Source organism: Tetrao urogallus (genome assembly GCF_951394365.1).
Source record: "Tetrao urogallus genome assembly, chromosome: 4".
NCBI lineage: Eukaryota > Metazoa > Chordata > Aves > Galliformes > Phasianidae > Tetrao > Tetrao urogallus.
The window spans coordinates 15,008,713-15,028,087 of record NC_136817.1 but is presented as its reverse complement, the minus strand read 5'-3'; the positions used below and the strand labels follow the sequence as shown (position 1 = coordinate 15,028,087).

The window sequence follows — 19,375 nt, the reverse complement described above, 5'->3', positions numbered from 1 at the left end:
GATGGACAAGAAAGCGCATTTCGTGCAAAGGGACTTTCCTCCCAGGGAGGCGCCTTCGCTGCTGCCGGTGCTGCTGCTGGTGGCGGCGCTGCTCCTGAACGCCCTGCTCTACCTATACCTCGGCAACCCGCACGGCTCTTCGGGCCGTGCCAACGCCGAGCCCAGCCTCTGCCCTTACGGGTCTTTCAGACTCGGGCCGGTGAAAAACTGCTCCCCCTGGCTCTCCTGTGAAGCCATCGATAGGGAAGTCAGAAAACTCAAATGTGTTGGCGAAGGAGCCGTGAAAAAGGTGAGTTGGGTTATGCTTTCTTCTCTCCAGTGAATCAGCTAGCGAGGGCTTTCTTTGTTAGCTGCCCACGCTGCTTTTATAGCTGCCCTTAAAGCAGCTGAAAGCCTTTTGCCACGAGTAAGGTAAGAACAGGCAGGAGAAACATGACTGCGGCCAGTACCTCACATCAAACAACACCAGGCTGTGCACGCAGCACCACAGAGACGGGTGGAGCGCTTCGCATGGTAAAACTGCGCACAGCAAGTCTGGCTGGGTGCTATGAAGTCATTCCATCCCTTACTTCATCCAGTCCAATGAAAGCTTAGGAAATCGTGAGCCATCCTATGCTGTACAAAATCAGGAAGGGCTTGCTGCGACACGTACATGCAGCAGGTACGGCAAAGCCCAGAGGCTTTGCTGCTGACACAACACTGTGCGGTCATGCACCAGCATAGGACTGACCGCACTGGGTGACTGTTGTTTGCGGCTGTGACTGAGCATTCACTCGGATGCCACATGGTAACAGTCAACGGAGGAAGGCTTTCCACATGTCTTATACATCTCTTCTCTGTCCTCAGGTCTTTCTTTCTGAGTGGAAGGAAAACAAAGTGGTCATTTCACAGCTCACCAAGCCGGAGCTGAAGGAGGACTTTCTCCACGGACTGAAGATGCTGAAGGCACTACAGAGCAAGCACGTTGTCCGACTGCTGGGCTACTGCGAGAAGCAGTTCACAATCCTCACCGAGTACCACCCTCTAGGCTCCCTGAGGGGTTTGAATGAAACTCTGCACATCCCCAAGTACAAGAGCATGAACACTTGGCATCGAAGGCTGATGCTCGCTATAGACTATGTGAGCATAATTCGCTACCTGCACAGCAGCCCTCTGGGCACCTTAGTGATGTGCGATTCGAACGACCTGGACAAGGTGCTCTCGCAGTATCTTCTAACGAGTGACTTCCACATCCTGGTGAATGATTTGGATGCTTTGCCTCTCGTGAACAGGAGCGCCGGCAGGCTGGTGAAGTGTGGTCATCAGGAGCTCTGGGGAGATTTTGTAGCTCCTGAGCAGCGTTGGCCCTATGGAGAGGATGTGCCATTTGATGATGACCTTATGCCCCCATACGATGAAAAAACAGACATCTGGAAAATCCCGGATGTCTCCAATTTTTTCTTGGGCCACGTTGAAGGCAGTGACATTGTGCGACTGCACTTGTTTGACATCCATGCGGCATGTAAGAAGAAGGACCCAGCAGAAAGGCCTTCTGCCCAGGAGATCTTAGACACCTACAAGAAAGTTTTAACTCTGTTGATTCGGGAGGCAGCCATGCCTGGTACTAGGGAAATGTTATAGCAAATCATGAGACAAACGGTGGACTGAAGTTGATGTTCTTATTTATTTAGCTTGCCTGAAGGGCAAAATCCCTGTCCCCTCAACTGAGAAGATAGAAACAACTGACTTTGTATTTTACCTTTTGATTAAAAATTACCTACCCAATGCTGAAGTTGTGCACCTTTCCCATTGGCATGTTTAATCTATCACTGCAAGAGGAGGAGGGAAAGAAATTAAGTTTTGAGAGCGGGGGAAATTTCTCAAGAAGCAGAATTTTTCTTTCGCAATATTCATTATAAAAACTCCCCTTTCAAACACAAAAGCATTTTTGTACAGAAAGAGTTTAAAAAAGAAAGAAATACAGTCCTACTTAAACAGCTCTGTGCTGATTCCAGTGGCTTTAGCCCATGTTGTGCACAAAGTCCTCACCCACTTCCCCATGGAGTAAGAGCAGTGGGCGTTCAAAAATGAGTACAGTTCTCTTCAGGTTTTGGTGAGCCCTGATGCCACCTTCCCAACCACCATATCCCTGCTGGATGGGATGTTCCATGGGCTGCTTTCGGAGCCGTGCAGCCATTGCTCTGTGGTCCCTGTATCCCACTAAACAAACATGTTCCTAGTTTGTAGGCCAGCAGATGATAGAGATACTGCTTAAACATTCATGGTTTTGGTTTTGAAACATTTGCCCCTACCGTGTTCTCAGCAAGGTTCTTTGGAGATGAGGGTTCAGGAGTCCTCTCGCTCTTTTTTAATCTACAGGAAGTGTGAGCTCTTTAGAAGAGGGCTGAGTGTATCTTTTATGTATATTCATTTCGTCCCTTTTGCACTCACTTTTGTGTTCACTGAACATAATGAATGGATGGAAGGAGAAAGAACAGGGAATAGGAAGAGAACATGACTTCCTTCCACAGCAAATTGTGCGTTGGAAAATAAAAGCCTTACATTCAGAGTAAACAACTCCGTCAGGCCTGAATTCAAAATGTATTCATCAGGAAGAAAAAAAAGAAAAAGAAAAACAAAAGGCTGCTGCTTTGTTCAGTGAGTTGAGGAGAAAGCTCCTGGTACCAATATGATGTCACAGCCTGTAACAGGTACCAACCACTGGAGGGAGAGTATAATGATGCCTTAATTCTGCAGTAGGCCCTGTTTGATGAGATTGGGATTGAATCGTGCTCTTGGTGGAAAAAAAACAAAAACAAAAACAAAATGGGAATACTGTGAATGAGATGTGGATGCTACCATTAGTAGAGGACTTTTATACTATGGAGTAGGCCTTTGGAAGGCCTAAGGGCTGGGACAGCTTTTTTCTTGTCTTTACTTGAGAGATGAGTTGCAAGCAGAGAAGTACACTGTCCTTTCTGCTGAAGAGTTTGTTTCTGTTCCTTGTCACAGTGATAGTCCACTTCATCTAAACAATCTATAACTGAACTGAGAAAACAGGTTTTTTACTTATGATGTTCAACTGCATGTGTTCTTTTGCTATAAAATTTCATTGTAAATGAGAAGACTGTCCTGTAAATGACAAAATTCCTATCTGATTTCTTATAATGCTAGCAAGAGTTCTTTCAAAGCTGGTGATTATGGTTTTTCTTTCCCAGTGGGCAGTCTATTTTCTTAATTTAGCTGATTTTGCCATTTTCCAGCTGTGCAGTTCTGCCAGCAGAGCTCTTCCTGGCAGCTTTCCTATTGTTGTCAGAAATTAAAGCTCCAAAACAGAGCAGTTTTGCAGTTGGATACTTCATGTGTATTTTGGACTTTGATTCAAAGCACCTTCAAGAAAGGTGTGGAGAAAAAAAAACACAGTCCCTGCTGTAATTGTGTAAATCATCCCATGAGTTATTAATAGGGTTATCCAGGGTTTTACAGTTCCAGCATGAAGCTAGGATGCGCAGGTGTTGGAAAAGCATCCTACTGTGGCTGCTCAAGGCAGATCCTTTGCTTTTCCCAAAGTAGCATGTGTTGCTTTTTGTTAGCCCTTATGTGTACCTGGAAGGAAAATCAGCATCCGATGCCTGTGAAGTAAATACACACCATTTGTCTTTTATGGCAGTAGCAAGGACAGTCTAGAAGAAACTGCCAAGCTTCTCATGCTGGTCGCTTGCTGCTTGGATTCTTGCTCTGCTGTGTAGTACTGCACCTTGCAAGCAGCCATATGAATTTCAGAGTGAAAAATAAATGGGGACAAAATCTGGTTCTGAATCTTGCCTTGGACATGTCTCTATTCCTGGGTGAAACAAATTTTAAAAATGGTGTCTCCCTAACATTCTGCCTTAACACTGTGTCCTTCATATGCCTCTTCCCTGCTCCCTCCTACTCAGCTTCTGTGTTCTCCAGCAAGAATAAATTACATTTCTTCTGAACAGAGGAGCATTAATGGAGCTTTGAGGTATTTCTTCGGGGAACGTTGTTTCTGTCTACAAGGGAACACTAGATGGCAGCACGAAGGTCAGTTTAGCTTTACTTAGCAGCTGCAGTCTCTCATACTCAGCCCGGATCTGCCCTTGGGATCCTGATTTTCTAACAAATTTCAATATGTCCCTGAAAGATGGCATGGTGTTTGCATTAGCACAACTGCAGAAACAAGGCAGATGTAAGAGCTCTCAGAAGAGCCACCATAACAAATGAAGGTGCCACCTCCTCTATAACTTGCTTGTTTTACTTGCATTCGTTACCATCCCTTTTGGTCTCATCCTGGTCCAAGCTCAACCAAGGCTGAGTGTCAACTCCTTCCAGCTTTTCAGGAAAATCAGAGGAGTTTGCACCCTCTCCCTCTTTCTGTTCTTCCTAATTAACCTCTTCCACAATCTCAAGATTGTATGAACCCTGTCATTCCTTCATTTCCAGCTGCTTTTCCCTTACTGAAACCTAGCTGAGGTTTCACAGAAGGGGAAGAAGCAGCTCAGCCCTATGTGCAGTTGCTTCCATTCTTTCTAATTCAATCTGTTGGCCATTCCGGTTTTCCCCATCAGTGACAGTCATGGTCAACATTCAAGGGGTTTTTCTGTCTCTTCTATAAACAGTATTTTTAATCTGATGGAAAACATTAAAGCATGAAGAGCAGGAACAGGCGTTCTTCACAGTGAATAAACCTGCAAGCTCCTCTCTTCTAATCCACACTCTGCCTGGCCTTATGACAGTGAACATGACTTCTGCGATGTCTGCTGCCACAGCTCTGCTCTGTTCAACAACACCACTGGCTCTCATCCCAAGCTCAAATCAAGGCACCCACATTCCTTGTCCTTTCCCACAAAATATGCTTTTCCTGAACACCTGAGATGGTTACTGCTGGCCTTCCTATTGTATCCCTGTTCCTCAATCCCAAAAGTCCTGCCAAAGTAACTGGTCACACAGATGCAGGCTCCAGAAGGAGCAGGACTGCTGCTGGTGCTCTTCTCTTGCAGGAAGCTTCTCCGATCCACCTCAGTGGTCAGTGTCAAGACATTGTCAAGTGTTTATTGGTTTGCTTTGGTCCTGTGTGGAGCTAGGAGTTGGATGTGATGATCCTTATGGGCTCCTCCCAACTTGAGTAGTCCATGATTCTGTGTTTTTTTTCCTCAGACTACTAGGTGACTTAAGTTTGATAGAGTGTGTTTCAATTTACGTGCCATGAGTTTCAGATTGCATCCTAAAAGCAGTCCTATAATCCTGAATCCAGGTGAGCAGACATTACAGCAACTCATCTGTACGTCTGACACCATTAAAATGTATGGTGTGCATATAGATATCAGCTGCTATGTATGTCTGGATAAATGCTGAAGACATAAAATGGGCACACTTGGTTTAATTGAACAGAGCCTTTCCTTTGGCATCAGAAGAGGCTGCGCAGGGAAGTGGTGGACTCATCGTCCCTGGAGGTGCTTAAGGAAAGGGAAGATGTAGCACTTAGGGACATGGCTTACTGGGCAGTGTTCATGGTAGGTGCACGGTTGGACTAGATGATCTTAGAGCTAGTCTTTTCCAACCTTCATGATTCTATGATTCTTTTCTGGTTTTTGAGGGACACTTTCAAAGCCCATGTCACTCTGTATTTAATGGAGTGGTAACTGGTAAGTGTATCTGAAGTTTAGAATACCACAAAAACTTTTTGAAATTCTGTCGCAACCCTAAAACAATATTTGTCTTTGGTACCACATAAACAAAACACCACACTGCTATCTCTGTGAAACAGAGGCAGTGTTGCTTGCAAAATATAATTGTGAGATATTTGGCAGAACTCGCAACTGTAAACTGATTCTATCATTATGTCTGTAGTACATTACCAATAGCTGAATGACCCTGGGAACAAGAAAAAAGTGGTTCTCAAGTTCTTCTAGCGTGATATAATGCACATATTTGTAGAGTTCATCCAAATAAATTATATGCTAGATGGTACTTTGAAAAAAGAAAAAGGATTTTATGGTTTTAATTTAACTGAAATATTGTATACTTGAGATGACATACTTAAGATGACCACAGGATTTCCAATAATTGTCAGTCTGTGTTCTGAAGTCTATAATCCAGTATTTATCAGGATGAAATGGTGAATGTATTTACATTACATTGATACTTATGCCTCAGCAATTTCTGATTTCCATTTAGCCCTGGGTAACTCAAAATCCATGAATAATTATATATTTTTTATACAGATGCGCTCAGATTCCTTGGCCATGCGTTTCAAAAGACTGTTAGATTCCAGCATTCACATTTTGTATAGGAAGTAACTGGATTTTCAAAGTTGTCAAGTATTTGACAGCTTTCAGTCAAATTTATAGCAGTTAGCCAACGCTGAAGACTTTTGAAAATAGGATTCTTTCCGTGTAGCCCTGGAAGACTCTTTTCAGCAATTCTCTCAATTGTTCTTAATTGGACTGAAGTGAATGCTACATTTCTCCACAGGATGAGCTGAGCTTCCACTTTTGAAACAGCTGGGATTTTTTTAAATTAAATTACACAGTTACACTTTTTTCTCCCCAAGAGCCAGCTCCTATGAGAAGCTGAATCAGAACCATAGCTGAAACACCTCATTTGTATTTGGTATTGTGTAGTGCTGACAATCTAGCTGCTAAGCTTAGCTCCCCACTGGCTACATTTTGCCATAACAGCTTGTGTCAGTGCCACTTGTTATTATATATTATTTGCTCAGTGCCTACATGCAGGATATATAGGTGTAGCACAAAATGACAGTCCTTCCCCTATAAAAAAACTTTAATATTAAAAAAAAACTAGAACTCACAAACTAATGTCCTCCTACATTAGCAGTATACTCTAGTGTTGGCTCTTTCATTTGACTTAATCCAAGCTACAAATAAACAAGCTAAATGCTCTACATGGACAGGTCACACTATTTGTTATGCTTGTTAACTACAACTACAAGGCTTGACTTTGCTGACCAAATTCAACCTCAGTTTCCGAAAGGTGTTTAGGAGCCTAAGCTACAGAAGCTGTAAGTGGAAAGGCCGATGCACCAGGACGTGATAACCTAGCTTTGCAGTCTCTCAGCTTTGGTATTGAACCAGATTCCTCAAGAACGTTACATGAAGGCTTACACCCCCAGAAGTCCTATTGCAAAGGGCAGCAAATGGAAGATCACCTCTTCTGAGGTTTGCAAGACTGTCACACTTAGCACAGCACCTAACTTGTCCAACCCGCAGCTTAACATTTGCAAACTTCACAGAGATATGTGGGGAAAGAAAGAAAATCTCTATTTCTTCTGAGTAGGGAGTGGGTGGATTATCTGTTTTAAATGGAGTATTTAATTAACTGAAAGAAATCAAGTACCTGTTGGGTGAGGTAGAGTGCATTCCTATGTGCAGGAGGAAAACCCTGAGAGATGAAGTTCCATTTTCTTGAATCTTGGTTTTCTCCAGAGGGGAAGCTGGGTACAGTCTTAGGGCATTCAGCATCTTCCCAAGTTGGCCAGAGTGAAGCTGCAGGGTTAATGAAGAGAGCACCTTTAGATAGATATTATTTGCACCTTCTCTATACCCAGTACAAGTGAGCTTGATTTCAATTTAAGTCTGTAGGTAGTAGTAATATGTGAAGATCTATATTATGCTTATTCTTTGTCAAGCCAGTTGGCCAAAAAGTTCAACGTACTGGGGGAAAAAAAAATGAATGAAAAACCTCAGCTTTGTGAGAAATTGTTTTAAATCCCCATGAAACCATGCTTAATTTACTGGTTTGAGTCATATTTCTTAACTGATAGACTCTTTTTATCTTAGTGGTTTCCACAGTTCTGTTCATGGCTGCCATCTCAATTTAATGACCTAGAATTATGTCTAATTGATGTCCTTCAGCTCTCCTTTCCCACACCATGGGGGGCAAGGAATTTTTCTCATGATAATAGTGTACTAGCCTTTAATTTTTAGATACTCTCATTTTTACTCATCTCCTATCCTTTTCTGCCCCTTCAATCTGTCCCATAGCATGGGAGCAGGGTGACTTGTTGCAATGGCTAGCCAAAGGATGCAGTTCCCACAGAATGCTTGGACATTTGCAAAGCAGATGCCATGTTAGCACGGTGATTAGCCCCCTCCTCAAATCACTAATGAGCCAAGGAGAGTCCTTAGGCACAGGAGGACTTATCGTGAAAGTCTGAAATAGGTTAGGCGCACCATGCCCTGAAAGTATTCTTTTTCCCTATTAACTTATATACAGCAGTGATAGCAAACAATTTCAACATAAGCACATATAACTTAAAGACATGTAAAGCAAAGGGAGATTAACCACATTTGTGATGTTTACACCAAAAGAGTTGTGAGACTTTTAAGATGTGATAAAATGAAGTATCAGGGCCAGAGCCGGCAGGGAGTGGGAAGGAGAAAGGACAGCACACCTGGCCTATCTTGCAGCTCAGACATAGGAAATTAAGGAGCAAGAAAATTGTATGTGCGTGTGTTAGAACACCCTTTGCTTGCCTGGTTAGTCGTGTCTCAGTAAGTACTTCCTGCATTTCTAAGCTGAAGCACTCTCTCTGCACCTCCTTTTCTGCTATGTAAGAATCGAAGGTATTTGACGATCAGAGCCTTTTTCCTCTGACACTGGTCACGGCTTGAACAACCAGAATGGGTGAAGGTGCTTTTTAACTCCACACCTGCCAACCCTTCGGGGCTGCTCAAGTCCTACCCCCTACCGCCCTGTCTGCCTGCAAGCGTTTTCCCTCGGATACAGGCAGCGCGGAAGCCAACAGCGAGTTGTGTTCGCGGTGCCAGCTACGGCAGAAAACATCACCGAACACCACCTCTGCCTGTCTCAAGAACCACTTACAGCAAAACGAGAATGAAAGCACGCGATGCGGGGGGAGTGGTCCCGAGATGGGAGCCGCCTCTCAGTACCCCCTCCCCAAGATGGCGGCGGGGATGCTGAGGCGGCGCTCCCTGCGGCGGCCCCAGGGGCCGCGCGCCACGTCACTTCCCGCCTTCCTCGCTCGTTTCTAACGGCCGCCCCCCAGCGCCGTCCTCTCCCATGGCGGCAGTGGCCGGGGGGGCGGGCGGAGGCGGTTCGGCGGCGCTGGGCGACAGCGGGGCCATCGACTACTCGGTGCACGAGGCCTGGAACGAGGCCACCAACGTGTACCTGCTGGTGGTGCTGGCCAGCCTCGCCCTGCTCGTCTATACGCGGCGGTAAGGGGGTGAGATGGAAGGGAAAGGAAGGGAAGGGGCAGCCGTGGTCGCCCCGCGCGTGACCGTGCTGCCGTGCCCCCGCAGGAACAAGAGGAGAATCCTGCGCATCTTCACTCTGCCCCCTGCAGCCGAGGCGCCGCCCGAGCCCAACTTCTACAACAACATGAAGAAGATCCGCCTGCGGCAACAGCTGGAGATGTACTCCATCGGTAAGGGCGGCTCGGCCCGGCCCCGAGGGGGCTCCTGCGTGGGGCGACCCTGTAGGGCTGTCACGTGGGGCCTGGCCCTGTGTGCAGGGGTTCCGCAGGAGCCCAGGGCGCTGCTGTGTGGCCTAAGGACAGCGTGAGGGAATTGCTGTCAGTGTGCAGAAGTCAAGAAGTGGATGCAGGTGTCAAACTGCAGAGGACTGCCTGTGGAGTCATGAGTAATTCCACTTCTCAAGCTGAAAATAAATGAGAATTTTACTATATCACGAAGTGTTGCCACTCCCATCTGAATGCTGAGTATTGGGATTGAGATGGGAGAGAGGCCTATGGCTCTGATATTCTGCATTCCCAGCTCAGCAAAACACCTGCATTTGCCTCACCATGTAAGCACCAGAAGATGGGCAAGGAAAACGTAGTGAGCTGAAACCGCCTTTCAAACTTCAAGGTTGTCAAACCAGGCCACTGCATTGTGTGCAACAAAATGGCCATACTACCTATAGAGGAATGCCAGCTGGCATTTGTTGTGTGTTGCACTGTGCACAATGCTTTGATCTTCCTTTGTCTTGCTAACGAGGTTGCTTTTGAAGTAAATATCATTGTTAGTATGTGGCTCCTGTGCTGCAGAGACCATGGAGAGTTACTGGGTGACTAACAAGTTGCTCAGAATAGTACTTCTGAAGCCACAGTCTTTAATTGAATGTCATTTTTTTTTAACAAAGGGATCTGAATGGAATGGTATTTCTTTGCCATCTATGCACTGATGTGTTGCTGTGACGCTGCTGCTCAGACCTTCCAAGGCCACGTGCTAAAGGACGAGTTCTGTACGGTGATGAGACTTCTCATGCAGCTGAACTATGAAACAACATTCTATAATCTTAGATCTCTCTTGCTTGAATCATATTTACATACTTACATAGATGTACGTGCACATATGTGTACATATAAACATATATGTTGTTAGTGTAATTTATGTTGATCAATGTTTCCTTTTTTTTTTTTTTTTTCCAGCAAGAAAATATGAGCAGCAGCAGCCACCAAAACAGACTGAAAGTGTACAGCTGTCAGTGGAGTAAAGCCTACAGCTGCAGGAACTCAGGACTTATTTCCGAAGCTGACAGTGCCAGTTGGTGTGGAGCTATTTTCAATGCCTCTTAATCGATGCAAGGGGGAGAAGAAAGAGGTAGAGTGCTCAAAGCTCTTGATAGCTTTCTTGATAGTTTCTTGATAGCTTTTTTAGAGCCTCATGAAGTAAATGGAATGCCTTCTGAATGAGAATACCCAGCACAGGACAGAGCCACTCAAGAAGCCTCTGAAGGCAGAGAGGTGCAGTGTTGTGAGGACCTTGGAAATCAGCTCCACAAATGGTACTGTACAGGAAGTAAGGCAGTACCGGACTGCCAGGAATCTGCCTGCTTCCTTAGCCAAGCAGTGCTGAAATTCCTTAATGCATTCAGTAAACGTGAGGATGCTGGCCACTCTGCCCAGGGTGGGCGGGCAGCTGAGAGCCAAGGCCATGGCACTGGAGTGCAGGAACATTGTGGTCTCCCTGTCAGTTTGTACACAGTGCTGTGAACCTTTCTTGGAGAAGCTCAGAAGTACGCACTGAGTTGCGGGTTCAAGTGCAGCTCATAACAAATGCTGTAACACTGTAGCAACAGGAGTTAACTACATTTGTCAACTAGTTTAAAGAACAGATTGTCTGTAAATATTTGTGTAAACAGAACCAGTACCAAATAGCACGGTTCAGTCCGAAGGGGCCTCACACCCTTATTTTTTTTTTTTCAGTTCCCCACTGTAGATCATTAGATTGGTTAATTTAAAGAATATTTCAGAAATGACTTTAATAAAAGCATCTAACAATGAGTACGTATTTACTTGAGGACGTATGTGCGCGAATTTGTGGCACTGCAGCATTTGGGTAGACTGGGACAGCACGGAGCTGGGAGCGTGTCCTAAGACAAGTGTATTTCCGTGGCTGCGGGCATCGCCTCCGCGCCGGGGGTCCGAGCTACGGCGCTGCCCGAGCCTCAGCTCCCCCTCCCCGCCGGAAGTGGCGCCCCCTCCGCATCGACCTCACTTCCTGCCGCTGCTTCCGCCTCCGGGCCGCGCCGGCTGCTGTTGGTGCTGCCGCCGCCGCTGTTGCTGCTGCTGGTGCTGCTCGCGGGGCGCCCGACGGGCGGTGAGTGGGGCCACGGCGGGGCACACGAGTGGGGCCGCCCCGCCCTCGCCCCTCCCCTCGCTGCCGGGGGAGGGGGCCGTCTCGGCGGCGGCGGTGGTACACGCGGGGGGCGATTGTGAGGCGGGAAGGAGCCGCCTGAGGAGAAAGCGCGGGCTGAGGGAGGAAGGGATGGATGGATGGACGGACGGACGGACGGACGGATGGATGGATGGATGGATGGATGGATGGATGGATGGGCCGCCGGGCGCGCTGCCCCGAGCCCCAGCCTACCTAGGATGCTGCGGCGGCGGGAGCGCGGGGCCGGAGCTTTCCTCGTGGGCGTGTGCCGGCATTGCTGCTGCCCTCGGCTTCGCCCGGCGCGTCAGTAAAGCAGCGTGTCAGAGTGATCCATTCTTTCCAGTTCACCGAACCCAGAACTAAAGTCTGCCTGTCTGTAGCGAATTGTTTTGCGATTTTCCACTCAGCTGAGCTGGAAGCGCCGTGGAGTGCTTGGAAAGGCAGGGCAGCTTGCAGGGCTCTGCGGCACGCACGGACCTCAGGTAGCGACGCAGGTCACCAGCTTACTCATTGAGATGAAAAAAAAAGTTTGAAGTGCAAGAAATACAGTAGCACTTGTTATGGGCATTGTAAGAACGTTGCTCGAACCCTTAGCAAAAGGCGGCAGTGCTTGATTTTCCTGACAGAAATGCGTCTACTGACGTTTTATGCAGCAAAGTCAAACTCTCTTCTATTGGTGGTCTAATATCTCACCCTGTAGTACACATGCCTGGGACAGAAAGTGCAGCCAGGGCAGAACTTTTCATGTATTACCTTCGAAATTTCTGCCGTGACTTTTACCAGTTAATTCACAGTTTTGCATATGGAAATAAGTGTTTTCTTTAACTGGCAATAAAGAAATCAGTGCCTGAAAGCAAAGGCAGTGTGGACAATAGATCTTTTCTCTGTGCCCATTTACAGCAGTCAGGCTTGTAGGCATACACAGGAACCTATTCTTATGCTGAATTTTTAGGAATCTTGGTCGGGGAAAGCTTGTGACCTTTAAAAAAAACTGTTCCAAAGTTATCTTTAGCCATGTTCATTCTCAAGAATGCTGTACAGAGGCAAATATTTCTAGCTTAGCCAATACTCTTTAAAAAACAGTTGCAATATGTAGATTCTGTAGGGTCTGATTGCACAAAGCGAGGGAGGGAAGGCTTTCAGATCAGTTAAAACTTTGCGTCTGTACAGTAGCTTAAAAAAGCATTAGAGGGTTGCTGCCACATCCCACCCTGTGAGGGGAGGGGGGAGGGAGGGAGGGAGGGAGAGAGGAGTGACCAGATTTACAACACCTCCCCAGTTGGTTTAAGGTGAAATGACATTAAGATCCAACACAATCATCCATTTTACTACATAATGTTAAAAGTATTTGCACTCGTACAGTTCTGACTAAGTTTTGTGGCCTTGCATTACTTAATAACTTTAAGATAAAAAAAGAAAAAACAGAGGGAGAGAGAGGGGAGAGAACAGGAGAGAGAGAGAGAGAGAAAAATAGGGAAAGAAGTCACTGGCCTGGTTTCTGATGTTGGTCCGGGCAACGGGGTTCCTCAGTCTCTGGGAGCGCTTGTCCAGAAGTCACAAATTCCAAAGTCCCCCCACGAGCTCCTCTTGGGCATCTTTTTATACACACTAGATGAGTGGGGCTTGCCATCAACAGATGGTGAGCAGACTCGAGCAGAGGAGTTTTGGACAGAGCAAGGCCATCCTATCTCCACAGATCTCCCTGCTCCGACCACGTTTTCAGCTGTTAGCCTGCTGTCATGGCAATAGTCTTATCTCGTGAGTCTTTGGGACAACTCCAGGCATACCACAGATAAAGCATAACTTGGATGTTCTTGAGAATCTGACCGCTCTGTTCCCCCCGTGGAAGCTGCTGACAGTCAGATTTCTGCAAAGGCAGTCTTCAAGTGGCATTATAACCACGACTCTGTAATTTTATGTGAAAATTACGATCTTCTGTTAAGTGGTGGGAAAGTCATTGCAGCACTCCTCACTAAAATGTGTCTGGCTAGGTTTTGGACATAGTATTGCACAGAGCTTTTCCAGTGGAGCTTGATAAATCCAATGTCAAGGCTCGAGAAAGTCTTAAATTTATGTAAATGATGAACACGGCTGTGTTTAAGGCTGAAGATACTGCAGGCTCTGCAACCTGCAGTCAAAATACCTTTTGCTGTGCCACGAGTATTTTGAGTTTCAGTCTGCACTGTGTTTTGTGCCCAGCTGGTATGAACTGGCATGTGCCAGCCAGGACCAGATGGGAGCACAGCCCATAGCAGCTGCTGCATAACTCGTGGCGCTAGCAGTTACAAATTTCAGCAGTGTGGTGCTCAGGTGCCGCTAAGCTCTAAAATGTCCCTTCTGAAACTGCCTGATGGGTTTCTAGTGCTGAGGGGGAAGCCTGATCTGTACCACTGACAGAAGCTCTGAAGGCAGGAGGAGATCCCAGCCCCTTCATGTGAGAATAGCATTCAGGGAAGCTTCTTCAGTGCAGGGTAATTGATTAAGAATATTCAAATCAATGATGAATCTTTCCATAATGTGTGTTTTGCATATATGATTAAGCAGTGTTGGCCAAAAGCCTGGTGACAGCACAGGGCTCTGGAATGCTTCCCTGTTGCCTGGGTAGTTTATTCATGCTAGCTTGCTTCCGTGAGCATAATCACTCCTTTTAAAGTCTTCCTGAACTCAGGAGTGTTGCTACTATTGGGCAACCTGAAATTATACACGCCGCAAAGAGAAAAGTGGGTATGTCATCACTCAGCCTCTCCTTCTGAGGAATTGAAGAGATTTTGCCCCAGCCCTAATTTCTACATAAAAGAAGTTGAGAATTGTCACTATGGCCAGTCTTCAGCAGGGAAGGAGCATCGTGTTGAACATGTCATTAATGCTGTGATGCCTCCGGCTTGTTATGCCTGAAGAGCAGCGGTGCTTGGAGGAGGCTTGCTGACAGCATGCGCTCCTCAGTGACGGTGCTTACACTCAGAATTGGAAGCCATGATCAAATGGCATTGCCTTTTTCCTCCAAACACCTCAGCCATGGCTTAGTCACAGTGAGGATCCTGGGTGATGTAACCCTAGGTTGTTAACGCAGCTGGGCAAACAAAAAGGCAGCAGTTGATCTTGTCCTCGAGACAGGGCTGCCACTGAAGGACAGACGGTTTCTGTGACACAGGGCCACAAGAGTGGAGGTAAGATCCTTTCCTTTGCAGCCTCATTTCTGTTGTTTTATAAGAGTTATGGGACAATGAGCAAGCTTCTTGTACCCTAACAAGTTCCATCTGACATCAGTCTCAGCGAGGGCAGTGGGTCTCCTGTCAGGCGAGGAGTCTGGTACTGAATATGACAGAGACACTGATGGCAGAACACCTCAAAAATGTTGTGAATGTCCAGTGAGAAATCTGGAAATCGTGGCTGCTTTTTCTGCAAAAGAAGATGAGAAGAGAGAAAAAAACAATTGTGCTAAGAGCAAAAGGCTTATTTGACTAATTTTTTTAAATTATTTTTTTACCGTAAAAGCCAAAAAGGCATCAGTAAAACGCATCAGAGCTATGCTGTCTCCATGAGTTCTGTTTACAAGGACAGGGCAAATAACCTTTTCTTCTTTAGAGTGGAAGCTCTTTGCCTGATTTTTTGCAAGGAACGTCTAAACTTTGGGTGTTACTTTAATAAAAATAATCCCTGATCTTTTAATGGAATTGCTTAAACTCTGGGCGTTACTTTAATAAAAATAACTCCAAACTCCAAGATTAACAGAATTGTTAAAAAGAGTTAGTTCTCAATGAGAAAAAAAAACAATCTGAATTTGGAATTTCTGAACCAAGCCCTTGAAAGCAATTTGTGGCAAAACTCCAGGGGAACTAAAAAAAAAAAAAAAACAAACAAAACCTCATTTATATAAAATAACTATATGTCTTTATTCTTTGTTATAGCCATACTGCTTTGTAATGTGGTTATCCCCTTGCAGAGCCCTAGATATGGGGTGTTTTAGGAGGACTGGGTTTAATTTTAGTCTAACGTTAACATGAATTGGAAATCCTCAAAGGGGCTGCTCAATTTAGGGATTTGCAGAAACTGAAGTCGGAGGAAATACAGTTCAGTTGTGCAGATCAATAAAAACTTGGCTCCCAAATCCACGAAGGAATAGTTCCCTTCAGTTTCCATCAGACTGTTGGACTTCCGTGTGCAGTATGTATGTCCCACAATATGTAAAAGGCACACGTGGATACATAGTTTGCCACAGAGAGAGAGACCACAGTTTGGCCGAGATCACAGAAACATTTGTCTTTATTATAGCAGAAGAGAATGTATTTTGAAAAGACCTGGCCAGCAGGAGGGCTGTATCACTTTCCAAAATATCCTCCGGCTCATCCTGAGAACATAGCTGGTAACGTGCTCTTGACTGACGGCATAGGGTGTGAAGCATAAATTCCTGAGCAGGAAAGATATATGTTGGTTGTGCAATGGGAGACTCCATGTGATCTCGTTATTTATGGCACTTCTCTCAGATGTCTTTTCTGTGAACAGAGCAGCTGCTGTCAACTTAACCTGGCACAGAGTACTGGGTACGTTTAGCTACCCTATTTTACCATTGCTCAGGTCATGCTGTGCGCCCGTGAGCAGTGTCAGAAACAGCTTGTGTGACACTGGTTGTCCAAACAGTACGTTTTGAGGAGCCCTTCTACTGGCCCATGGAATTTTGGAAGGAAAAAAAGTAAGACTGTTCTCTTCCATAGCTTCGGCTGGTGGATGTCAGGCAGTGCTGTAGTGTCAGGCATCCCATTTCCTTATACTGCAGTATCAAAGAGAAGGTGAGCAGGAGGATGCCTTGCTTTTTCTTTGCACGGAGAAAGCTGGGAGGATGAAGGCAGTGGCCCAGGTTTTTCCAGTCTCATCTCTTTTCTTTGTGATCGTCTCATTAAATGACTGCAACCATTTGTTAGTAGGAACTTTCCTTCCCCATTGTATTGCATTTGGTATGTGACAGCACCATTGCTAAATAGATCCAAATCTACAGTCAGATAAGGCTTGGAATTACTCATGTTCTTTGTACAACTAAATAACTGAGTTCACATGATCTGTGAGTGGCCAGCACTTTTTTTTTCTTAGGCAAAGTATGTACTGCTTGTATTACAAATTTATTTAAAGCTATTTTTAGCTCAACAGATTGAGTATTCTAGCAGCCAAAAATACCTTTGTTGAGTCCATTAAAAGATTTCCTTACCCAAACTGTACTTTTGAATGTGACAAATGGAAAGTATCAGATCTTTTTCATTTTAAATTCAGTAATGATTCAAAAGCAGTAAAAGGTATCCCAGATTGCTTTTGCCACTGTTGATGGGAGAACTGTTCTCTGTCATTATTGCCTTCCCTAGGCAGAGGGGAAAATACTCTGCCCGAGTTAGAAGCCTTGTGGGAGGAGCCTCAAGAAATCAGTTGAGGAAAATCTGTCTGGATCAAGGTATTCCCTGAGAATGAGTGGGTGGCATAGCCATCCCCAGTTTGCAGGTAAAAATGTGGATACAGATACAGAGATTTATTGAAAGGAAAGCCCTTTTCAGACTCTGCAGAGAGGAAATGGAAGTTGAGGTCTTTGGCAGCCCCAGTAAGGCTTTTGTAGACTCCCCCTTATGTTTCCTCCATCTAGAAACATAAAGATTCAGTGGGGTTTTAAGAATGAGATGTAATTCTCTTGTAGGTGGCAGATCGACTAAGGCAGGTTGTCCTGGGCAGTGGTGTGTTACCAGATCTTTGCCCTCTCTTTTTCCCAGTAACAAGCTGGAGGATAGAGCACAGCGCTGCAGGAATAGTCTTGGAGGTGCTGGTGGAAAGCAGGCTGGACATGAGCCATCAGTGTGGCCTCACAGCCCAGAAAGCCAACTGTACCTGGTCTGCATCCAAAGAAACATGGTCAGCAGGTCGGGGAGGTGATCCTGTCCCTCTGCTCTGCACTGGTGAGACATCATCTGAGCTCTGCGTGCAGATGTGGAGTCCTCAGTACAGGAGAGACAAGGGCCTGATGGAGAGCATCCAGAGGAGGGCCACAGAAATGATCCAAGGGATGGAACACCTCTCCTGTGAGACCAGGCTGAGAGAGCTGGGGCTGTTCAGACTACAGAAGTGAAGTTTCTGTGGAGACCTGAGAGCGGCCTTTCAGTATCTAGAGGAGGGCTATAAGAAGGAAGGGGATAGACTCTAGCAGGGTCTGTTGTGATAGGACAAGGCAAAATGGTCTCAAGTGAAAAGAGATTTAGGTTGGATATGAGGAGGGTGGTTTTTTGCAGTAAGGGTAGTGAAGCACTGGAACAGCTTGCCCAGTGAGAGATGGTGGATGCCCTATCTGTGGAGACACTCAAGACCAGGCTGGACCAAGCTCTGAGCAGCTGATCTAGCTATAGGTATCCGTGTTCATCGCATTGGACTAGGTGACCTTCAGAGGTCCTTTCTGACTCAAGCGGTACTTTGATTCTAACTTAAAGTGAGGGAGGAGGGAGATACTAAGAGTAGCCCCCCCTGCCCCCCTTCTGAGTGAACCTGAGACTACCAGACTCTCTCTCTCTCTTTCTTTTGACACATGACAGGAGTATAATTCCCCTGAGTTATCAGTAAATGTGTTATTTATTTGAATCCCTCAAGTAATTGTCATTACTTCTGGTTACTGCACAGAGAATTAAAAGGTTAACCTCACCTTGGCCCACCAAGTGGGACAGAACATAAGGCAGTGCTCTGGAACTTGTGGCTGGGACCACAGTGTAAGTGGCTTGCCTGAGAGAGCACTGTGCAAGAACTTGGTTCAATCTTTACAGATGTATTGTAGAACAGGAAAACATTCATGAGCTCTGGAAAGAAATATTAAGATTGTTGCTCTGGAGCAGAATCCCTAACGTTGCTACGTAGCCATTAAACATCATGGGGAAGTCATTGAGGAGCATGTGCTGATTGGAGTCAACAAAATCACAAGTCTCACATATGGTAGAAAAGCTGCATGGGACTGTATTATTCAGTGAGCTGACAGTTGGGAAAGTGGTGCACGTACCAGTTGTGTTAGCACTGTTTTCATCATTAAAGAGCTCCATCTGTTTATGGACCTTACATTAAGGGTGGGGCAGGAGTTGTCTCTTGACTGGTTCCATGCCTGAAGATCTCGCTAAAAAGGAAGAAATGTTGTAATTTTCGTTTTGCTCGAGGGCAAGAAGTATTCACTTGACATAATTCACTAGTTCTACGCCCATAATCAAAGCACATGTGGTAAAACAGTGCTAGGTATGTGGTGTTTCTCACAGATGCTGTAACAATTCTTTGATCTCTTTGAAGGGCCGCGAGGTATTCCAGTGAGATATCATCCAGTCTTGCTCCTTTTCTCCTAAGGACTTAGGGGTTACAATTCTTTGGCCTGGAGTGCAAAGTTTTAGCTCCAGGAGCTGCGAGAGGAAGACTGTGTTTTGGGGAATAGAGAGGATCCAGAACCCTCAAGGTTGTTTTAGTGTTCTCCCTTCCCTGTCTGCTGCTTCTGTATGTAGTTCTATTTTTTTATTTTTATTTTTATTTTTTGTCACCAAACTTCTGTTGAATTAAGGTGTGGCTTTATACCTTGATGCCTTCTGCAAGTGTAATGCTAGAAGCGGCAGTGACCAATTGCACTGGAGCTTCAGCTACAGCTCAGCCTAAGAGTTTTCATGAGTACGTCATCAGCTCATCTGTAAGCAGCAACAAAGGGTGAAGTTACTGCACACAGGAACCTCTGGCCCACAGAGACG

At 45.7% G+C, this 19,375-nt stretch overlaps 2 protein-coding genes across 2 annotated transcripts; both read left to right on the top strand.

Annotated features, from left to right (window-relative positions):
• Window position 1: 1 nt before the first annotated feature.
• POMK (protein O-mannose kinase) lies at window positions 2–1,620 on the top strand (the record flags this gene model as incomplete). The annotated part of the gene is made up of 2 exons (XM_079534433.1): window positions 2–289; window positions 847–1,620. 2 exons carry the CDS (start codon window positions 2–4, stop codon window positions 1,618–1,620), a joined length of 1,062 nt encoding a protein of 353 aa, XP_079390559.1.
• Window positions 1,621–9,042: 7,422 nt separating this feature from the next.
• Window positions 9,043–10,479, top strand: SMIM19 (small integral membrane protein 19; the record flags this gene model as incomplete). Its single annotated transcript, XM_079534246.1, has 3 exons — window positions 9,043–9,200; window positions 9,285–9,409; window positions 10,415–10,479. The coding sequence occupies 3 exons, from the start codon at window positions 9,043–9,045 to the stop codon at window positions 10,477–10,479; spliced, it is 348 nt and encodes a 115-aa protein (XP_079390372.1).
• Window positions 10,480–19,375: the final 8,896 nt, after the last annotated feature.